The sequence below is a fragment of the Phymastichus coffea genome, unplaced genomic scaffold (assembly GCF_024137745.1).
Source record: "Phymastichus coffea isolate CEN01 unplaced genomic scaffold, Cenicafe_Pcof_1.1 PCOF00078, whole genome shotgun sequence".
NCBI lineage: Eukaryota > Metazoa > Arthropoda > Insecta > Hymenoptera > Eulophidae > Phymastichus > Phymastichus coffea.
Genome location: NW_026706889.1, coordinates 100,064 through 115,531, shown reverse-complemented (window position 1 = coordinate 115,531; position 15,468 = coordinate 100,064). Strand labels below are relative to the sequence as shown.

Sequence of the window (15,468 nt, the reverse complement as noted above, 5' to 3'; positions counted from 1 at the left end):
AACTATGTTCCATTATTTCCATTATGTTTCGTTATGTTAATGATTAGCATAAAGCAGCAATAATTGCAACTCATGACGAATGTATGAAACAAGCTAGTATATTTACTTCGATTTTCTCACACACTCAATCGCAATACGCATCGTTAATTTTCGTAGATTTATAGTAAATGAAGCCATTACGTTTTACATTGGACGATAGCAAAATTTCATCCCTATTAAATATAAAGCAGGTGTATAATTTTTTATTAACGCTGACCATGGACCGAGCAAGTATTAATCGTTGTACGGCGGCTCTAGTCGAACAAATATTACCTCCATTTTATTTTACCTTCTTTGTAAGGGTTATTATTATATATTTTCGTCTTTATCATTATTTATTATGATTATTATTAAATTATTATCATCATTCCTCTATTTTTTGTCTTACTAATGTATACTTAAGATTAATTTACTTAACTTTTTAAGATTCTTTAACAAGCTATGTCTAATATTATATACAACTATTGATATTCGTTTTGTAATTTGTTTGTTCGTTGTCGTTAAGAACTATTACACGTTGCAGGTTATGCGTTCCTCAAGTGACTTTACTTGGATTTTTTTTCAGCTTTTTCCCATTTTTTTCTCGTTGCGTTATTTATTTCATTTTCATATCGTTTTGAAGAATTTAACATTCATTATTATAAATGTGCGTAACCTAAAATAGATTAAAGCAACAAAAACATACCATTCTTACCACGGTGCAGTTAATTGTACATAAAGATATATTATTTGATCTCTCCCTTCCTATACTCCCAAATTGTAAATAGATTATAAATAACTAAATAAGTGTGCGTGTGTGTGTGTACGTGCGTTCGTGCGCGTGTATGTATACGTGCATGTGTGTGTGATACCGAAAAATATTAAAAATCTATATTTTAATATATTGCATGAAACTAATTACATGAAGCAAAACTATTATAATCTTATTGTTTGAAGTATTCGAATAGAAGCGATACACAAAATGTTTACGAATATTGTTGACCTTTTGGAACACAACATATTGTTGTAATGATGACTATTGAATAAAATTATGACAATGTATCGACTCGAGTTATTTATCTGCCTAAATTGCAATAGTCCATTATTTAGAAATAACAATTCGTATATATTTTTTAAAACAAATTTATTGACCATTGTACACGTTTTACAGCAGTTTTACGTGTAAAGGTTATGTCCTTTCATTGTTTATACTTTCGAGTCGTTGATTATTGCAGCTGTGTTTTTTTTATTCCATATGCCGAGTTGTATCATTGAAATTGAAATTTGATTTGTGTGTTACTGCAAGTATATATGACGCTTTATAAATGACTATTTTTTTGTACTGTGATTATTAATAAGTAATATTACGTCACTAAAAGGTTGAACAAATTTTATCTTTACTATTAAATCACTGCGCAGCCTTCGGATACTGGAAGTGCAACGATTCAATGCATTCAATTCCTTTTCGTTGCGGAATGTACAGTATATAATAAAAATACAGTAAGAATATCAAGATCCTGAGGAAATGTAGATTATAAAAAACCAGAGAGCAATGATGGAATGTATAATAAAGCGAATATTTTGAAATTTATAGGTGCAAGTTACAAAAGTAAATGTTATGAAAGTTGATAACAATAAATCAAATCTTTTTCTTATAAAAAAATATACACATAACTTGACAGAAATATAAAAATGATCAAGTCCTACTCATAAAGTACACGACCGCAGTGGTAAAAAAAATACTTTTTCGAAACAAAGGCAAATGTTTCGAAGTTATATATCGCTAGTAATCTGTTTGAAATTCATTATTTCGTTCCAAAAAACCACACTGGAACATGACTAGCGCTCTAATCCATATTATTTTTTAAGTACACATACATTGCTATCCTTTTATCACATGCTCTGGTAGGCCTTTTAAATATCCTAGTCGGTAAGGATCGTAATAATATGTAATATGTGACGCGTATATAAAAATAGCGTCAGGCACAAGGTGTAACGCTTTGTCCTTGAGAGCTTCCATCATCTTATTAAACTAGAGAGTGTGGAAAAATCTTCATGGCAACGTAATCCTCCAAGACCTGCAGTAAAAATTGATTTGATAATAATATATATGTCGTCTTATTCAAGAAAAAATACCAACACACTTGTTTCAGTAATTCCTTAGTCATTTGCGGATACATGTATGTAAAACCAGTATTTTCAGATAACTTTCCAGGTCTCAAGTGCAAATGATGATATTGAAGAAGCTCTTGATCTATGTAAGGAGAAAGAGGAGTATTTTCTACTCCATCTTTATTGCAAGCCTCTGCCCAAGGCTCCATGTGCTTATCGTTGATCTCCTCCACAACTCCATTCATATCCATCTAAAACAAATTATTTTTCATTTTCTCTATACTATTCTATGAGACATAAAATTTATGTACCTTGGCAATTGAAGACAAAGTATTGCCCCAGTAATCATGATTAATGTTAAAAATTTCAGAAATGATAGAACTGATGGAGCCTTGAGTAGAATTTCCGTTATCTACAAGATTGTATATTTGTCCAACAGCATTTGGTTTTGTAGCTACATGCCACATAGCTCGAACAACATCCCTCACATGAACTGTATTCATTTTTAAATCAGGTCCCCACAGTAACTTCATCATTTCACCTAAATGTTTGTACAAGGCTCCAATCACTAAACGAGGTGCTGCAGGTGTTGATTGTATATGTATCAAAGCAGTTTATATTAAAATAGTGTTGCACTTGAAAATATTTACCTAAACCATTTCGATCTCCTGGACCATACACTATGGCAGGCCTGAGTACAGTATATTTCAGCCCGACAACTGTCTTTAATTCATTTTCAACCTGAAGCTTGTATTTTGCTACAAAAGTCCATGGTTCAGCTGTATCGTCTTCCTTAAATGGCATCTTCAAAATAATTCAAAAGGTTAGAACTTGCAGTCATGAAAAAAAATAAAGCAATACAAAATGTACCTTTTCGGAACAAATGAAATTTCCAGAAGAAATTTCAACATAGTGCTCAATGCCAAGCTTAGCTGCTTGCTGTGCACAGTTTATGCTCAATTTATAAATTCCTTCTTTGTAAACTGGATCAGTTTGACCACTCTTAGTTTCACCAGCACAGTTAAATATATAAGTAATTGGATTGTCAGGAGTAAATGCATTTTGACAGGAAACTATGGAAATGGAAATTTTTTTAATCCAATTTATGTCTATTTTATCAATGAATTAAAACATTACTTAATCAAAACATTACTTGGATTTATAAGATTAGCACTTTTAAATTCAACTAATGGATGCTCAAAAATTTTTTGATGTTTAACATTCAACCAAGCAGTTTGTGGTGGCACTTTATCTATCACCCTCAAGTATGAAACCAGATCATTTTCAATCAAGTATTCTACAAGATTACGACCAATAAATCCACAACCTGAAACATATACATGCGCATCGTTTAGCTACTACTTCAATTGTTACTTTGAACTATATTCATTATTAATTAATAAACAATTGTATCCTAAAAAAGTAAATAATTTTATTATCACAGATTTTAACAATAAGAAATATTTATATTAACAAAGCATATATTTTTAAATCTCAGAAGTGACTTAACAACCTTTTTTCACCTCGCACCCCTGTGTGAATCGCACACATACTCTGTAAATTCCAAAAATTCAAATCGGTCAAAGATAAATATAAAAGTACATACATTTTTAAATAAATGAAAATAAATTATCAGAATTCTAATGGTTATTGTAATTTTGGAGAAGTATTTAAAAAAATGCTAGCGTAAATCTTACCACCAAGGACAATTACACCGGGTTTTCCGTTAGGCACCTTGATATTAGCCATCGCTCAATACTGAATTTCGAGAGTACACTGAATGCAGGAAAAAAATAGGTAGATATGTCTTAATTGTTCGAGTACTTGTCGTTGATTCTTCGTCTCTGTTATAATCCTACGTGACAGCGATATTATTATGACAAGTGGTACCGGTAGCAGACTCTTTATCAAACTCTGATAAGAGATAAAAGGCTTCACAATCGCGACCACACACACGCACACGCGCGCGCGCACATATGTACTCGTATGAAAGAAAAGCGGAATGTATAATAAAGAGCAAAGGCGTTCTCTTGCCCTGTTCATTCGCTCTCTTTCTCAGAGCTCATAGCGATATAGTTGTATTGATATTTGAAAGCCTCTCGCCTCATTTCCGTTGCAGGTATCCATAAGCACATTTTCACGATTATGAATCATGTTTTGTCAAAATATCTTTTTCGTTTTCATATATACTTATAATATAGCCATAAATTATTTTTTAACACTTAGTTGATCATGTATAGTCATAAATAAACATATATATTATTGTATAAATGTTGATAAATCTTTAAACTGCTTCAAGTAAATAATATTTTTGTGTCTGTGGTAGATATAGGTGCAGCTTGATGTACACTATGCTATATTTTTGTTTTCGTGATTGTTTCTGAAAAAATAGCACACAATCGTCTACTTGTCTCGCGCGCACAAATGACAGCTCTCTGGTTAAGTTGAGCACCACTATTGGATCGCCTTAACCTACGCCCATTCGACATTTATTTTATGTAACTCATGTCGCCCTAAAGGCAGCTGATCGTCATCTAGGCGATCTGTATGTGACGGTTTTCGGCCCGCTGGAAAAGCTGAGAACCTTGGCAGGCGAGTAAATCGTTCTTTTGCAATAATTTTTAACGTGTGTGCCGATTACAAATAACCTTGATAAAAGTCAGCTGCTATTGATGCCATTTCATCTGCTTACAGGTTTTGAGTCTTAAGCAAGGGATAAATTAGTTAGTTTGGTCTAGCGTTGCCTTGGTCAGTCCGTACTAACGATGGGCTTGAGTCAAAGTTCTCGGAAATTAACGATCGAGAACGACGAGAACGATAATAATGTCATCAGGATCAGTGACGCGGTAGCTAGACGGCTTTCTCAGACTGCTGTCCATAAAGTTGAGACTACACCTCTGGTGCAGAAGCCGGCCGCTATACCCGCTCTGACTAACCCTGCCAACAGGACTATTTTGCCACAGGAGCTCGCCGCCGCCGATGCCCACTATCCTCAGTTTACAATATCTGCTCTGGAAATGCAACAGCAGAAAGAGAGGGAACTGGCTGAGCAAGAGGCTTACTGGCAAAAACGTTTGCAAAATCTTGAAAAAACTCATGAGAAGATCAATAGTGCCATTGAGGCGGAATACAAAAAGGCACTCACAATCTTTGATGACTGCAGAGGTAACCAATTGTCAATCTAGTTATTACTTATTTTCTCTACTGTTGCATAAACTTGTTTTATTAAAAGGAATACTTTTTCTTCCACAGTAATCAAAGTCCAAGATGCTGTCAAGCCTTGCGTTGAAAACAGACAGAAGGTATTAAAGTGCTATCAGGATAATCCAAGGGAAACCCTAAGATGTGCTGATTTGGTACAACAATTTTCAAACTGTGTGGATCAGCGTAGAACACAACTCATGAGATGTAATTAATATTTGAGGGTTGAAGTTGTAAGAAAAAATTTGAAATCAAGTTGGTTCTATGCACTTTGTAACTAAACTCCTAGTTGTTGCTAATTTACAATTTATATCTATGGAATGTTTTGAAACTTGAGATATGTCAAGTGCGTGAGTGAGATCTAAAACAGTTGTATAATATATTTATGAATTTGATAATTGTGTTGCTTTAAATTTCCATAGAGATTGGACAGAAAAAAACTCATGAGATGAACTAATTTTTTAGAATTCTTAGAATATTTTTATTAAATAAAAACTACACATAAAAAAAGTGGAATAAATTGTTAGTAACTTCCCCTACAAAATCAGAGTTTATTATTCAACAATATATACACATACATTTTTGTATTTCATCACTTATTTTATTAATATTTGTTTACTTTTTGGAAATATTGATGATTTCAAATTTTCTTTCTATAACATAAGCTATTGGTTTGCTGTAAATATTATAATTTACTACATACCTCTTAATAAATTATATGGAGGTTAGCATGGATAAAATTTTTGGTCATTGCTACCAATTAAAAAAACTTGTTTTAGGGACATCTTGCTTGAATTTGCTCAAAGCATACTGCTTTTGTTATAGGTAACAAATAAAGCCCAAGATTAATTGTACAGTTTATTGCAAATAGTTTCAGAAATGAAATTTTTAAGTAAATTGCCCAACACGTAAAAATATAATTTTTAATTTTTTTAATAAAAGAATCACATTAATAATTAATTTCAATTATATCATTCAGACTCAAGTTATAACTTTATAAAACTATACAAAAATCAAACACCTCAAAAAAGTATTACACTGCACTGTTTTACTGTTGTAGGTTGACAGCCAACAATATTTATGACAAAAAAGGTAAAATTTTCAATCACTCTTCTTGTCTACTCCACCGGCTTTTAAAAATTTAGAGTACTCTTCATTTAATCTGTCGTACTCTTTGGCCAGTGAATCTGCTTGTGACTTGACAGCTACCTTGTCTTTTTTCTCTTTAGACAATTCATTTTCTAACTGGCAATTTTTGGCTTGCAATTCTTTCAGCTCAATTTTCAATTCTTTCAAAGCTTTATCATGAACTTCATTGGAGTCATTTTGTGCGCTTTCACCAGACTTTTGTAAAAGATTTCGGGCAGCAGTAGTGGCGGATTGAGCTTGTTTCATGGATGCTTCACTTTGAGCCAAAAGAGTAGCCTGTGTGGAGATCAAAATTACTAGTCGACGAATTACAAGAGATAAGAAGAGAGCAAATCCGGAAATATAGAAGTTTCTCTGAGCACGAAACAACCTCATATTTCCTGAAACATGAAATTGACAATTTCACAATTGAAATCTATTAATAATGGAAAATTATAATTTATACCTTGCATTTCAGCATCCAAATGCTGATGGCCATGCTCACTTGGCTCTATATGTGAGTATTTTCTCATCTCGCGAATAGCATCCAATAAGAATAATACTAGTATTGCTAGTAAAACGAGAAAGTATATTGATGCCTGCTGTCCAAGGCTTTGCAAAAATCTTGATTTGAAAAGTCTTTGCCATCTTTGGGGTGAAGCAACTGGTAAGACTAAAAGTAGTACTACAACTATTTCGGCGTACAGAAACGAGGCAATCAAAGTCCACTGCAGACTCATTGTGCTAACTGTTTTCAAAGCGCGAGTGATGAGCAAACCTGTAAATGATGTAATCCAATATGTAGCTTGATTTTTTCGATTCGAAAAACAATTAATCGTAACGTTCTTTACGCAACCTTAATTTTTCGTTGGATTGTTTTATTTTCGTTAAAAACTTGATGGAAAATGTAAAAGGTATGCATATATCTATCGCTATTCGTAATATTTCAATCGTATACTAATCAATCAAGTACCTCTAATGATGACTGTACAAGTAAAATAGCTAGGTTAAATAGTTGCGCGTGTGGTATACAACTATTACATATATTCTATATACTCATATCTGTGCATACACATGTCACGGTCATGGGTTTGGATTTACCGTACGATTTCTTAGGAATAGGTATGCTAGCAGAATGAAAACTGAACATTTTTCGGATAACTTTTCTTTATTATTAGTAATCTTATGCAAATGACAAATGAATATAAATGGATAAGTTGTTAATACTTACTAGAAGTGATGATAATAGAATTCCTCAAGCCACCTAACTGCCCACTACAAGGTGCTAGTTCAAAGTTCACTAATTGGAATCGAAGATGAAGATGACAAAATTGTATATAAATAAAACTTCGCCGCGGAGGTCTCTTGTTGACGTCATCAGTGGACAAAACATATAGAGGAATATGCGGTTTCGCTTACGAGACTTGTTTTGATTGGTTCTCTCACGCATTCGTTATTTTTCCCGCCAATTTGAAGTTTCCTGTTGCCATCTATCGAAATATATGTGAATGACGAAGACTTGTGAATCTGACGCCTAAAAAAATTTTTTAATCATATTTTTGAGTTTTCATGAGCTAAAACGTTTTCTCCCTTTTTCCGGATTATGTCTCCGCTTGAAATTTTATTTCCAGATTTTCCGTTTTTAAGAAAATTGCGAAAAAAAATCGGGCGTTCGTATAGCGCGCAAAATGCATTAAACATTTTTCTCCTTTTAAATAAAAAGAAATAATATCGATAGCGGATGATAGCTCCTTATTACCGGATTACGAAACAATTTTCCTTTTGTCGATTTTCTATCAAAAATTAAGGAAAATGTAAAAATTAGTAATATGCGGCAGTTAGTCGATAAAACAGGTAAAACGTTTGCTAATCACCAGATATCCCTATATGAGTTCTACATTGCGTAATTATAATAATAAGTAATTTAAATTCTACTCAATTAACCATTCACATTTTATGTACATATACATAAATAATTTTTTCTAAGGTTTTCTATAAGTTTGTCAACATGTCAATTTTATAATTAATATTTTAACTATATAAAATAACATAATTCTGAACAAAGTAATAAAAAAATTGAATTGACTAGTTAAAATTGAAAAAAACAATCATTCATCAAAAACTTATAGCTTAGTTTTATATTTGTTGAATTATTTAATAACGAACTTAATTTTACTTCCATTCTTCTTAACAATATAAAGTAATAATCCATTGTAGCATATTATAAAAATACTTCAATATACAGGTCAGGTTAAAATAAACTATATTTGTTTTGTCAAAAATATATTTGTTTCAACGTAGCAACACTTTTGCTAATTTTGTGGATAATGATTACGATTAGGTATTTGCATAAAAAAACATAAATAATCCAACCTTATTGTTTTATAGTTTTTAATATATTTTATAATACGACATATTGGTCACAATGTTTATCAATAAATATTGTATATATAACATAAGCAAGGAAAAATAAATTATATATTTTTGACAAAACAAATATAGTTTATTTTAACCTGACCTGTATATTGAAGTATTTTTATAATATGCTACAATTGATTATTACTTTAAATTGTTAAGAAGAATGGAAGTAAAATTAAGTTCGTTATTAAATAATTCAACAAATATAAAACTAAGCTATAAGTTTTTGATCAATGATTGTTTTTTCCAATTTTAACTAGTCCATTCAATTTTTTTATTACTTTGTTCAGAATTATGTTATTTTATATAGTTAAAATATTAATTATAAAATTGACATGTTGACAAACTTATAGAAAACCTTAGAAAAAATTATTTATGTATATGTACATAAAATGCGAATGGTTAATTGAGTAGAATTTAAATTACTTATTATTATAATTACGCAATGTAGAACTCATATAGGGATATCTGGTGATTAGCAAACGTTTTACCTGTTTTATCGACTAACTGCCGCATATTACTAATTTTCACATTTTCCTTAATTTTTGATAGAAAATCGACAAAAGGAAAATTGTTTCGTAATCCGGGAATAATGAGCTATCATCCGCTATCGATATTATTTCTTTTTAAACAGGAGAAAAATGTTTAATGCATTTTGCGCGCTGTACGAACGCCCGATTTTTTTTCGCAATTTTCTTAAAAACGGAAAATCCGGAAATAAAATTTCAAGCGGAGACATAATCCGGAAAAAGGGAGAAAACGTTTTAGCTCATGAAAACTCAAAAATATGATTAAAAAAATTTTTTTGGGCGTCAGATTCACAAAGTCTGAGATCATAAACACACACACACACACATTAGATATACATAATGTGCGTTATCTGGGTAATTCACGTTTGTTGCTCACCGGATAATATACGTATGAATTGATGGTATAAAAGGAGTTTACCTATCCCAATCTGAGTCAGCACGGCAACTGCGGGGACATATATAAAGGCGAACTCGCAGCGCAGATGATGGTTGTTTTGTTTCCGCGAAGCGAATTTGTGTATTGCTAAGTGACGAGTGTCCGTCGTACAGACGGCAAACAATAAAAATGCCAGCCTTCCTTAAGCACATCGAGGTAGAGAATTTTAAATCCTACAAAGGCAAACTCACTATTGGACCGCTGAAATCTTTTACTGCGGTCATCGGTCCAAATGGATCCGGTAGGTTATATTTGTATGTCTAAGTTTTAACCGGCTATCAATTGTCTATAACAATCAACTTGTCCCTTAGGTAAGTCAAATTTTATGGATGCCATTAGTTTTGTCATGGGAGAGAAAACCAGTAGCTTGCGTGTCAAGAGATTTAACGAACTTATCCATGGAGCGTCCATTGGTCAACCTGTGTCAAGGAGGTGAGTATGCGCGAAGTGACCATTTTATCTAAGCAATGAATACACCTGACAGATACCTGTAAATTTCAGCGCATCTGTCACTGCTGTTTTTGAACTTGAAGATGGCACAGAAAAGAGCTTTATGCGGTCCGTTCATGGATCTTCCTCGGAACATCGCATCAATGGAAGTGTAAGAATACAAACGCCTTAATTTCATTGCTGATAAAATTTACAGGGTTGATATTCTTTCCAGATTGTCACAAGTCAAGTTTATTTAAATGAATTGGAACATCTTGGCATCAATGTCAAAGCCAAGAATTTTCTAGTTTTTCAAGGTGCTGTCGAATCAATAGCCATGAAAAATCCAAAAGAAAGAACCACGTTATTTGAAGAAATCAGCAACTCTGGAGCTTTGAAAGCAGAGTATGAGCGCTTGAAAGCAGAAATGTTGAGAGCCGAGGAGGAGACTCAATTTTCATACCAAAAGAAAAAGGGTATAGCAGCTGAAAGGAAAGAAGCCAAGCTTGAAAAAGAAGAAGCAGAAAAATATCAGCGTCTGAAGGAAGAGTACATAGAGAAACAAGTTGAACTGCAACTTTTTCGATTATATCATAATGAAAGAGAAATTGAAAGCTTGGAAACTTCATTGGAAAAAAAAAAGTATGAGATTGACAAGATTGAAAAAAAGCGCGAAAAAGCCGAGGAAATTTTGAAGGAAAAGAAGAAAGAGTCGGGCAAATTGGCCCGTGAATTAGCGAAAATTGAACAAGATATCAGAGAAGTTGAGGTGGAAATTACAAAAAAGAGACCAGCATTTATCAAAGCCAAAGAGCGTGTCGCTCACATGCAAAAAAAGTGTGAATCGGCAAAAAAATCCTTGGCGCAAGCACGAGTAGCTGACGAAGCTCACAAGAAAGACATAAATGAACTGCTGGAGGAATTGAAACAAGTTGAAGAGGCTAAGGCTGCTTATGAATCTAGTATTGCTGCCCAATCACAAAGCCAAGGCAGAGACGTACAACTAGAGGATGAACAGGTTTGTAAACATTCAATCTTAAAATATGAAATTTTAGATTGTCATTCACAAACGTCAATATTTTTACAAGGTACGCGAGTACAATAGGTTGAAAGAAGAAGCTGGAAAGCAATCTGCAAGGTACACACAAATGCTTGATTCAATTAACAGGGAACAAAAATCTGATCAAGATAGGTTGGATAACGAGGGCAGGAAAAAGACAGATATTGAAAATAAAATAAAGCAGAAAGAGCATGTGCTTGAAGAGGCGACCAAGCGAATTGACAAATTAGAGGAACACATTCGTACGTCGGAGACTGCTCTGGAGGAACAAAAGAAATTGCGCGGTGATTTGCAGTCGGACGTTGGTAGCTCAAAAGATAGAATTCAAGAGCTACAGACAGAATTGGAAAGTATTTCAGAGCAATTAGGCGATGCCAAAGTTGACAAGCATGAAGTGTCAAGAACAAAGAAAAAAACTGAAATCGTTGAAAATTTTAAGCGACTATTTCCTGGTGTGGTAAGTTTTATACAAAATTCAACTCATTCATCATGAGATAATAGATATTATTTTGTCTAGTATGACCGTATGTACAATATGTGCGAGCCAATTCATAAACGTTACAACGTCGCCATTACAAAAGTGCTTGGCAAATACATGGAAGCCATTGTCGTTGACACGGAGAAAACTGCTCGACAGTGTATTCAATATTTGAAGGAACAGTATCTCGAGCCTGAAACGTTTTTGCCTTTGGACTACATTCAGGCTAAACCATTGAAGGAGCGTCTTAGGTAGTCGCAATTGTGATTTTTTTTTAGACCAAGAGTATTTACGTGTGTTTGTTGGTTTCAACAGGAATATCCAAGAACCAAAAGGCGTTAAATTGCTCTACGATGTTTTACGCTTTTCACCAAAAGATATTGATCGCGCCGTTTTATTCGCGACCAACAATGCTCTAGTTTGCGAAACTCCCGAAGATGCCAATAAAGTAGCTTATGAGATGGATAAAAAAGCAAGATATGATGTATGTTATTACTTGTTGCATGTAACTGTAATAAATATCGAACTTGCTGACTGTTAATACATATATTTTAGTGCGTAGCTCTTGACGGAACATTTTATCAAAAGGCTGGCATCATCTCTGGAGGTAGCTTGGATTTGGCAAAGAAAGCAAAGAGGTGGGATGAGAAACAAATGTCTCAATTGAAAGCTCAAAAGGTATACATACGTCATTACTTGAAAAGATTATTAATTACAAATTTTACGTGTACTGATGAATTATAGGAAAAATTGACGGAAGAGCTCAGGGAGGCTCTTAAGAAATCTCGCAAAGAGTCTGAATTAAACACAATAGAATCACAGATTCGCGGATTGGAAACTCGTTTGAAATATAACAAAAGTGATCTAACGGCTACGGTACAATCTAATGATTTTTTTGCTGTTTTTACAAATATAACGAAAATGCATGGAAATTAATTTATTTACAGAGGAAGCAAATTAACGAGCTGAATTCAGAGTTGACAAAATTACAAGCGGAGTTGGACAAGTTCTTGGTAAAAAATTTTGTAAAACATTACGGATAACGAATTAATTTTGGTATATTTAATATTTTATTGAAATATGTTTTTCGAAAGCCAACAATAACAGCTATTGAAAAAACAATGGCTGAGCGTGATCAGGAAATTCAAAATATTAAAGAGAAAATGAACAACGTAGAAGATGACGTGTTTGCTAGTTTTTGCGAGTCTATTGGCATTTCCAACATTCGTCAGTATGAAGAGAGAGAATTAAGATCCCAGGAAGAAAGAGCCAAAAAACGCATGGAATTTGAAAACCAGTGCAATCGTATTCAAAATCAGTTGGACTTCGAGAAACAACGAGACACTGAAAGCAAGTGTTTATAATAAAAAACAATGAAAAATTGCTTTCAGTGCAAATAAATGTTTAGTTGGTGTAATTTTAGGCAACGTATTGAGATGGGAGCGTGCTGTGCAGGATGCTGATGACAAGTTGGAATCTGCTAAGCAGACTGAAAAAAATCAAAAAGCAGAAATTGAAAATGACGAGAAACAGATGGAGGATCTGAAGCAGTCTAGGAATCTTAAGAAGAGAGAAGTAGACGACAAAGAAGATGAAATTGGCAAATGCAGGCGTGATGTCGGTGCTATTGCCAAAGATATTCAAGCGGTTAATAAACAACTCAATTCTATAGACAACAAAATTGAACAGAGAAAGGGCGAACGTCATGCTATTCTTATGCACTGCAAGGTAAATTTTTCCGATTATCCTTCCTCAGCTATGATTATCCGAAATTTATCTTCTCTAGATGGAAGACATTGCGATCCCAATGATTCGTGGAAATATGGAAGACATTGCTGGAGATACAAGCACTGTCAACGAATCCAATACTGACTCTAGTATCAATTCACAAAAGCAGTTCGAGAGGGAAAGACGCATTACGATAGACTACTCTTTGTTACCTGAAAATCTAAAAGATGTGGATGAAGAGGATCTTAAAAAACAGACGGATAAACTGACGAAAATTATAAATGATTTACAAACCACAATTCAGCGTATTCAAGCGCCAAATATGAAAGCCATTCAGAAATTGTATCTGGCTAAAGAAAAGCTGCAAGAGACGAACGAAGAGTTTGAGCAGCTGCGCAAAAAGGCTAAAAAGGCAAAAACCCAATTTGAAAAGATTAAAAAAGAAAGATACGATAGATTCACTACTTGCTTTGAACATGTAGCCAATGAAATTGATCCCATTTATAAGGTAATTAAAAAAAAAAATCAACAATTTGATACAACCATAGTATATTTCCCGTTTCAGAGTTTAGCTAAAAATCAGTCTGCTCAGGCCTTCTTGGGACCAGAAAATCCAGAGGAGCCTTACTTGGATGGTATTAATTATAACTGCGTAGCCCCTGGTAAAAGATTTCAACCCATGTCAAATTTATCTGGCGGTGAAAAGACAGTTGCAGCTTTAGCTTTATTATTTGCCATTCATAGGTGAGATTTAATATTTGATATTATTGCTAAATTATTTAAAAAAAGTATTAAATAAATTTTATTTCCATCGTCTTGTCACATTTTTTACAGCTATCAGCCTGCTCCGTTTTTTGTATTGGATGAGATTGACGCTGCTTTGGATAACACCAATATTGGAAAAGTTGCCAGCTATATTAGAGACAAGACCAATTCTCTTCAAACGATTGTTATATCTTTAAAAGAAGAATTTTATTCACACGCAGATTCACTTATTGGCATTTGTCCGGATGTATGTTGTAAAAAATTATCATTGTTTTATGTTATTCAACTACTACTTTATTGAGAAAATTCTTTACATTTTTAGGTTGGAGAATGCCTAGAAAGTAAAGTGCTAACGTTAGATTTGACGCAGTTCCCTTCACATGTTAGTTAATTTACGACATTCTCTAAAAATGTTTACTTTATTCATCCATGAGCTTGTATTTTTTATACTATTCATGTATGTGTAAAATGATGATATACCTAAAAGGTATGTGTAAGGAACGGAGATATGGCTAATTAAGTAAATATACTCTGTAGTAAGATAAAGATTATTTCTGATTTTTCAACGTCTTTTTGACTTGACGAAATATTGAATTTATTAAACAAAAGTATTTCGATAATACATACCTACTATTTAAAAAAAGTAAATTTATTGAGAACCGAAGATGTTTTCGTCATTGTAATGGCAAGAAATAATACACAAATAAACACAAATAAATTTTAATTGCAACTGCTTGATTGTTTCGTTTGGGTGCAAATTTGAGTTATTTCATGATGATATGGATTAGAAATAATAGTCAACTTTAGATCACCTTTACTGTTGATCGTAAGATAGTTATTTTTTTATACACACCTAACTTTTTTTGTCGACTTATCTGATTTCCACCATTTTATTATTTGTATAATTAATAAAACAATTCTCAAAACATAGCATCGCGTTTTTTTACTGTCTATTTTGTTCCCATAAAAGCCAGTCGTTAAATTATCATAGAATAATTGTTATTCCGTAATCAAATGACTGTATGATAAACTGTCAATCAACAAGCTTGTAAGGTAGTTCTCGCGTGTAGGGTCGTTGTCGTCAAGGCCACATGAAGCTGAAATCATTTTCTCGCACATGTACATATCTTGATTTGTTCATACTTTAAATATACTTGATTTCTCG

General features: G+C 33.1%; 4 protein-coding genes across 7 annotated transcripts; 2 read left to right on the top strand and 2 right to left on the bottom strand.

Moving 5' to 3' along the window:
• Window positions 1-1,186: 1,186 nt before the first annotated feature.
• Window positions 1,187-3,965, bottom strand: LOC131668486 (UDP-glucose 4-epimerase). Of its 2 annotated transcripts, none has more exons than XM_058942697.1 (7): window positions 3,828-3,965; window positions 3,284-3,457; window positions 3,001-3,203; window positions 2,781-2,934; window positions 2,442-2,710; window positions 2,163-2,381; window positions 1,187-2,096 (listed from the first exon to the last, which is right to left on the bottom strand). In XM_058942697.1, exons 1-7 carry the CDS (start codon window positions 3,877-3,879, stop codon window positions 2,046-2,048), a joined length of 1,122 nt encoding a protein of 373 aa, XP_058798680.1. In that variant the 5' UTR covers window positions 3,880-3,965; the 3' UTR covers window positions 1,187-2,045. The 2 variants fall into 2 exon arrangements, with proteins under 2 accessions (XP_058798680.1, XP_058798681.1); XM_058942698.1 differs by having other exon boundaries at window positions 2,442-2,698.
• A 164-nt stretch (window positions 3,966-4,129) lies between these two features.
• Window positions 4,130-6,099, top strand: LOC131668488 (MICOS complex subunit MIC19). Its single transcript, XM_058942702.1, has 4 exons — window positions 4,130-4,249; window positions 4,457-4,722; window positions 4,825-5,295; window positions 5,383-6,099. The coding sequence occupies exons 3-4, from the start codon at window positions 4,896-4,898 to the stop codon at window positions 5,544-5,546; spliced, it is 564 nt and encodes a 187-aa protein (XP_058798685.1). The 5' UTR covers window positions 4,130-4,249; window positions 4,457-4,722; window positions 4,825-4,895; the 3' UTR covers window positions 5,547-6,099.
• Window positions 6,100-6,248: 149 nt separating this feature from the next.
• On the bottom strand, window positions 6,249-7,853 carry LOC131668487 (B-cell receptor-associated protein 31). 2 transcript variants are annotated; one of them, XM_058942701.1, is made up of 4 exons: window positions 7,691-7,853; window positions 7,316-7,620; window positions 6,926-7,237; window positions 6,249-6,860 (listed from the first exon to the last, which is right to left on the bottom strand). In XM_058942701.1, the coding sequence occupies exons 3-4, from the start codon at window positions 7,197-7,199 to the stop codon at window positions 6,433-6,435; spliced, it is 702 nt and encodes a 233-aa protein (XP_058798684.1). In that variant the 5' UTR covers window positions 7,200-7,237; window positions 7,316-7,620; window positions 7,691-7,853; the 3' UTR covers window positions 6,249-6,432. The 2 variants fall into 2 exon arrangements, with proteins under 2 accessions (XP_058798684.1, XP_058798683.1); XM_058942700.1 differs by lacking the exon at window positions 7,316-7,620 and having other exon boundaries at window positions 7,691-7,851.
• A 2,028-nt stretch (window positions 7,854-9,881) lies between these two features.
• Window positions 9,882-15,239, top strand: LOC131668516 (structural maintenance of chromosomes protein 1A). Of its 2 annotated transcripts, none has more exons than XM_058942771.1 (16): window positions 9,882-10,084; window positions 10,155-10,275; window positions 10,345-10,444; window positions 10,508-11,290; window positions 11,361-11,789; window positions 11,850-12,061; window positions 12,126-12,294; window positions 12,366-12,488; window positions 12,555-12,686; window positions 12,758-12,823; window positions 12,905-13,160; window positions 13,234-13,538; window positions 13,597-14,046; window positions 14,131-14,282; window positions 14,373-14,550; window positions 14,626-15,239. In XM_058942771.1, the coding sequence occupies exons 1-16, from the start codon at window positions 9,973-9,975 to the stop codon at window positions 14,692-14,694; spliced, it is 3,657 nt and encodes a 1,218-aa protein (XP_058798754.1). In that variant the 5' UTR covers window positions 9,882-9,972; the 3' UTR covers window positions 14,695-15,239. The 2 variants fall into 2 exon arrangements, with proteins under 2 accessions (XP_058798754.1, XP_058798753.1); XM_058942770.1 differs by having other exon boundaries at window positions 9,883-10,084; window positions 14,104-14,282; window positions 14,626-15,238.
• The last annotated feature ends 229 nt before the right edge of the window (window positions 15,240-15,468 follow it).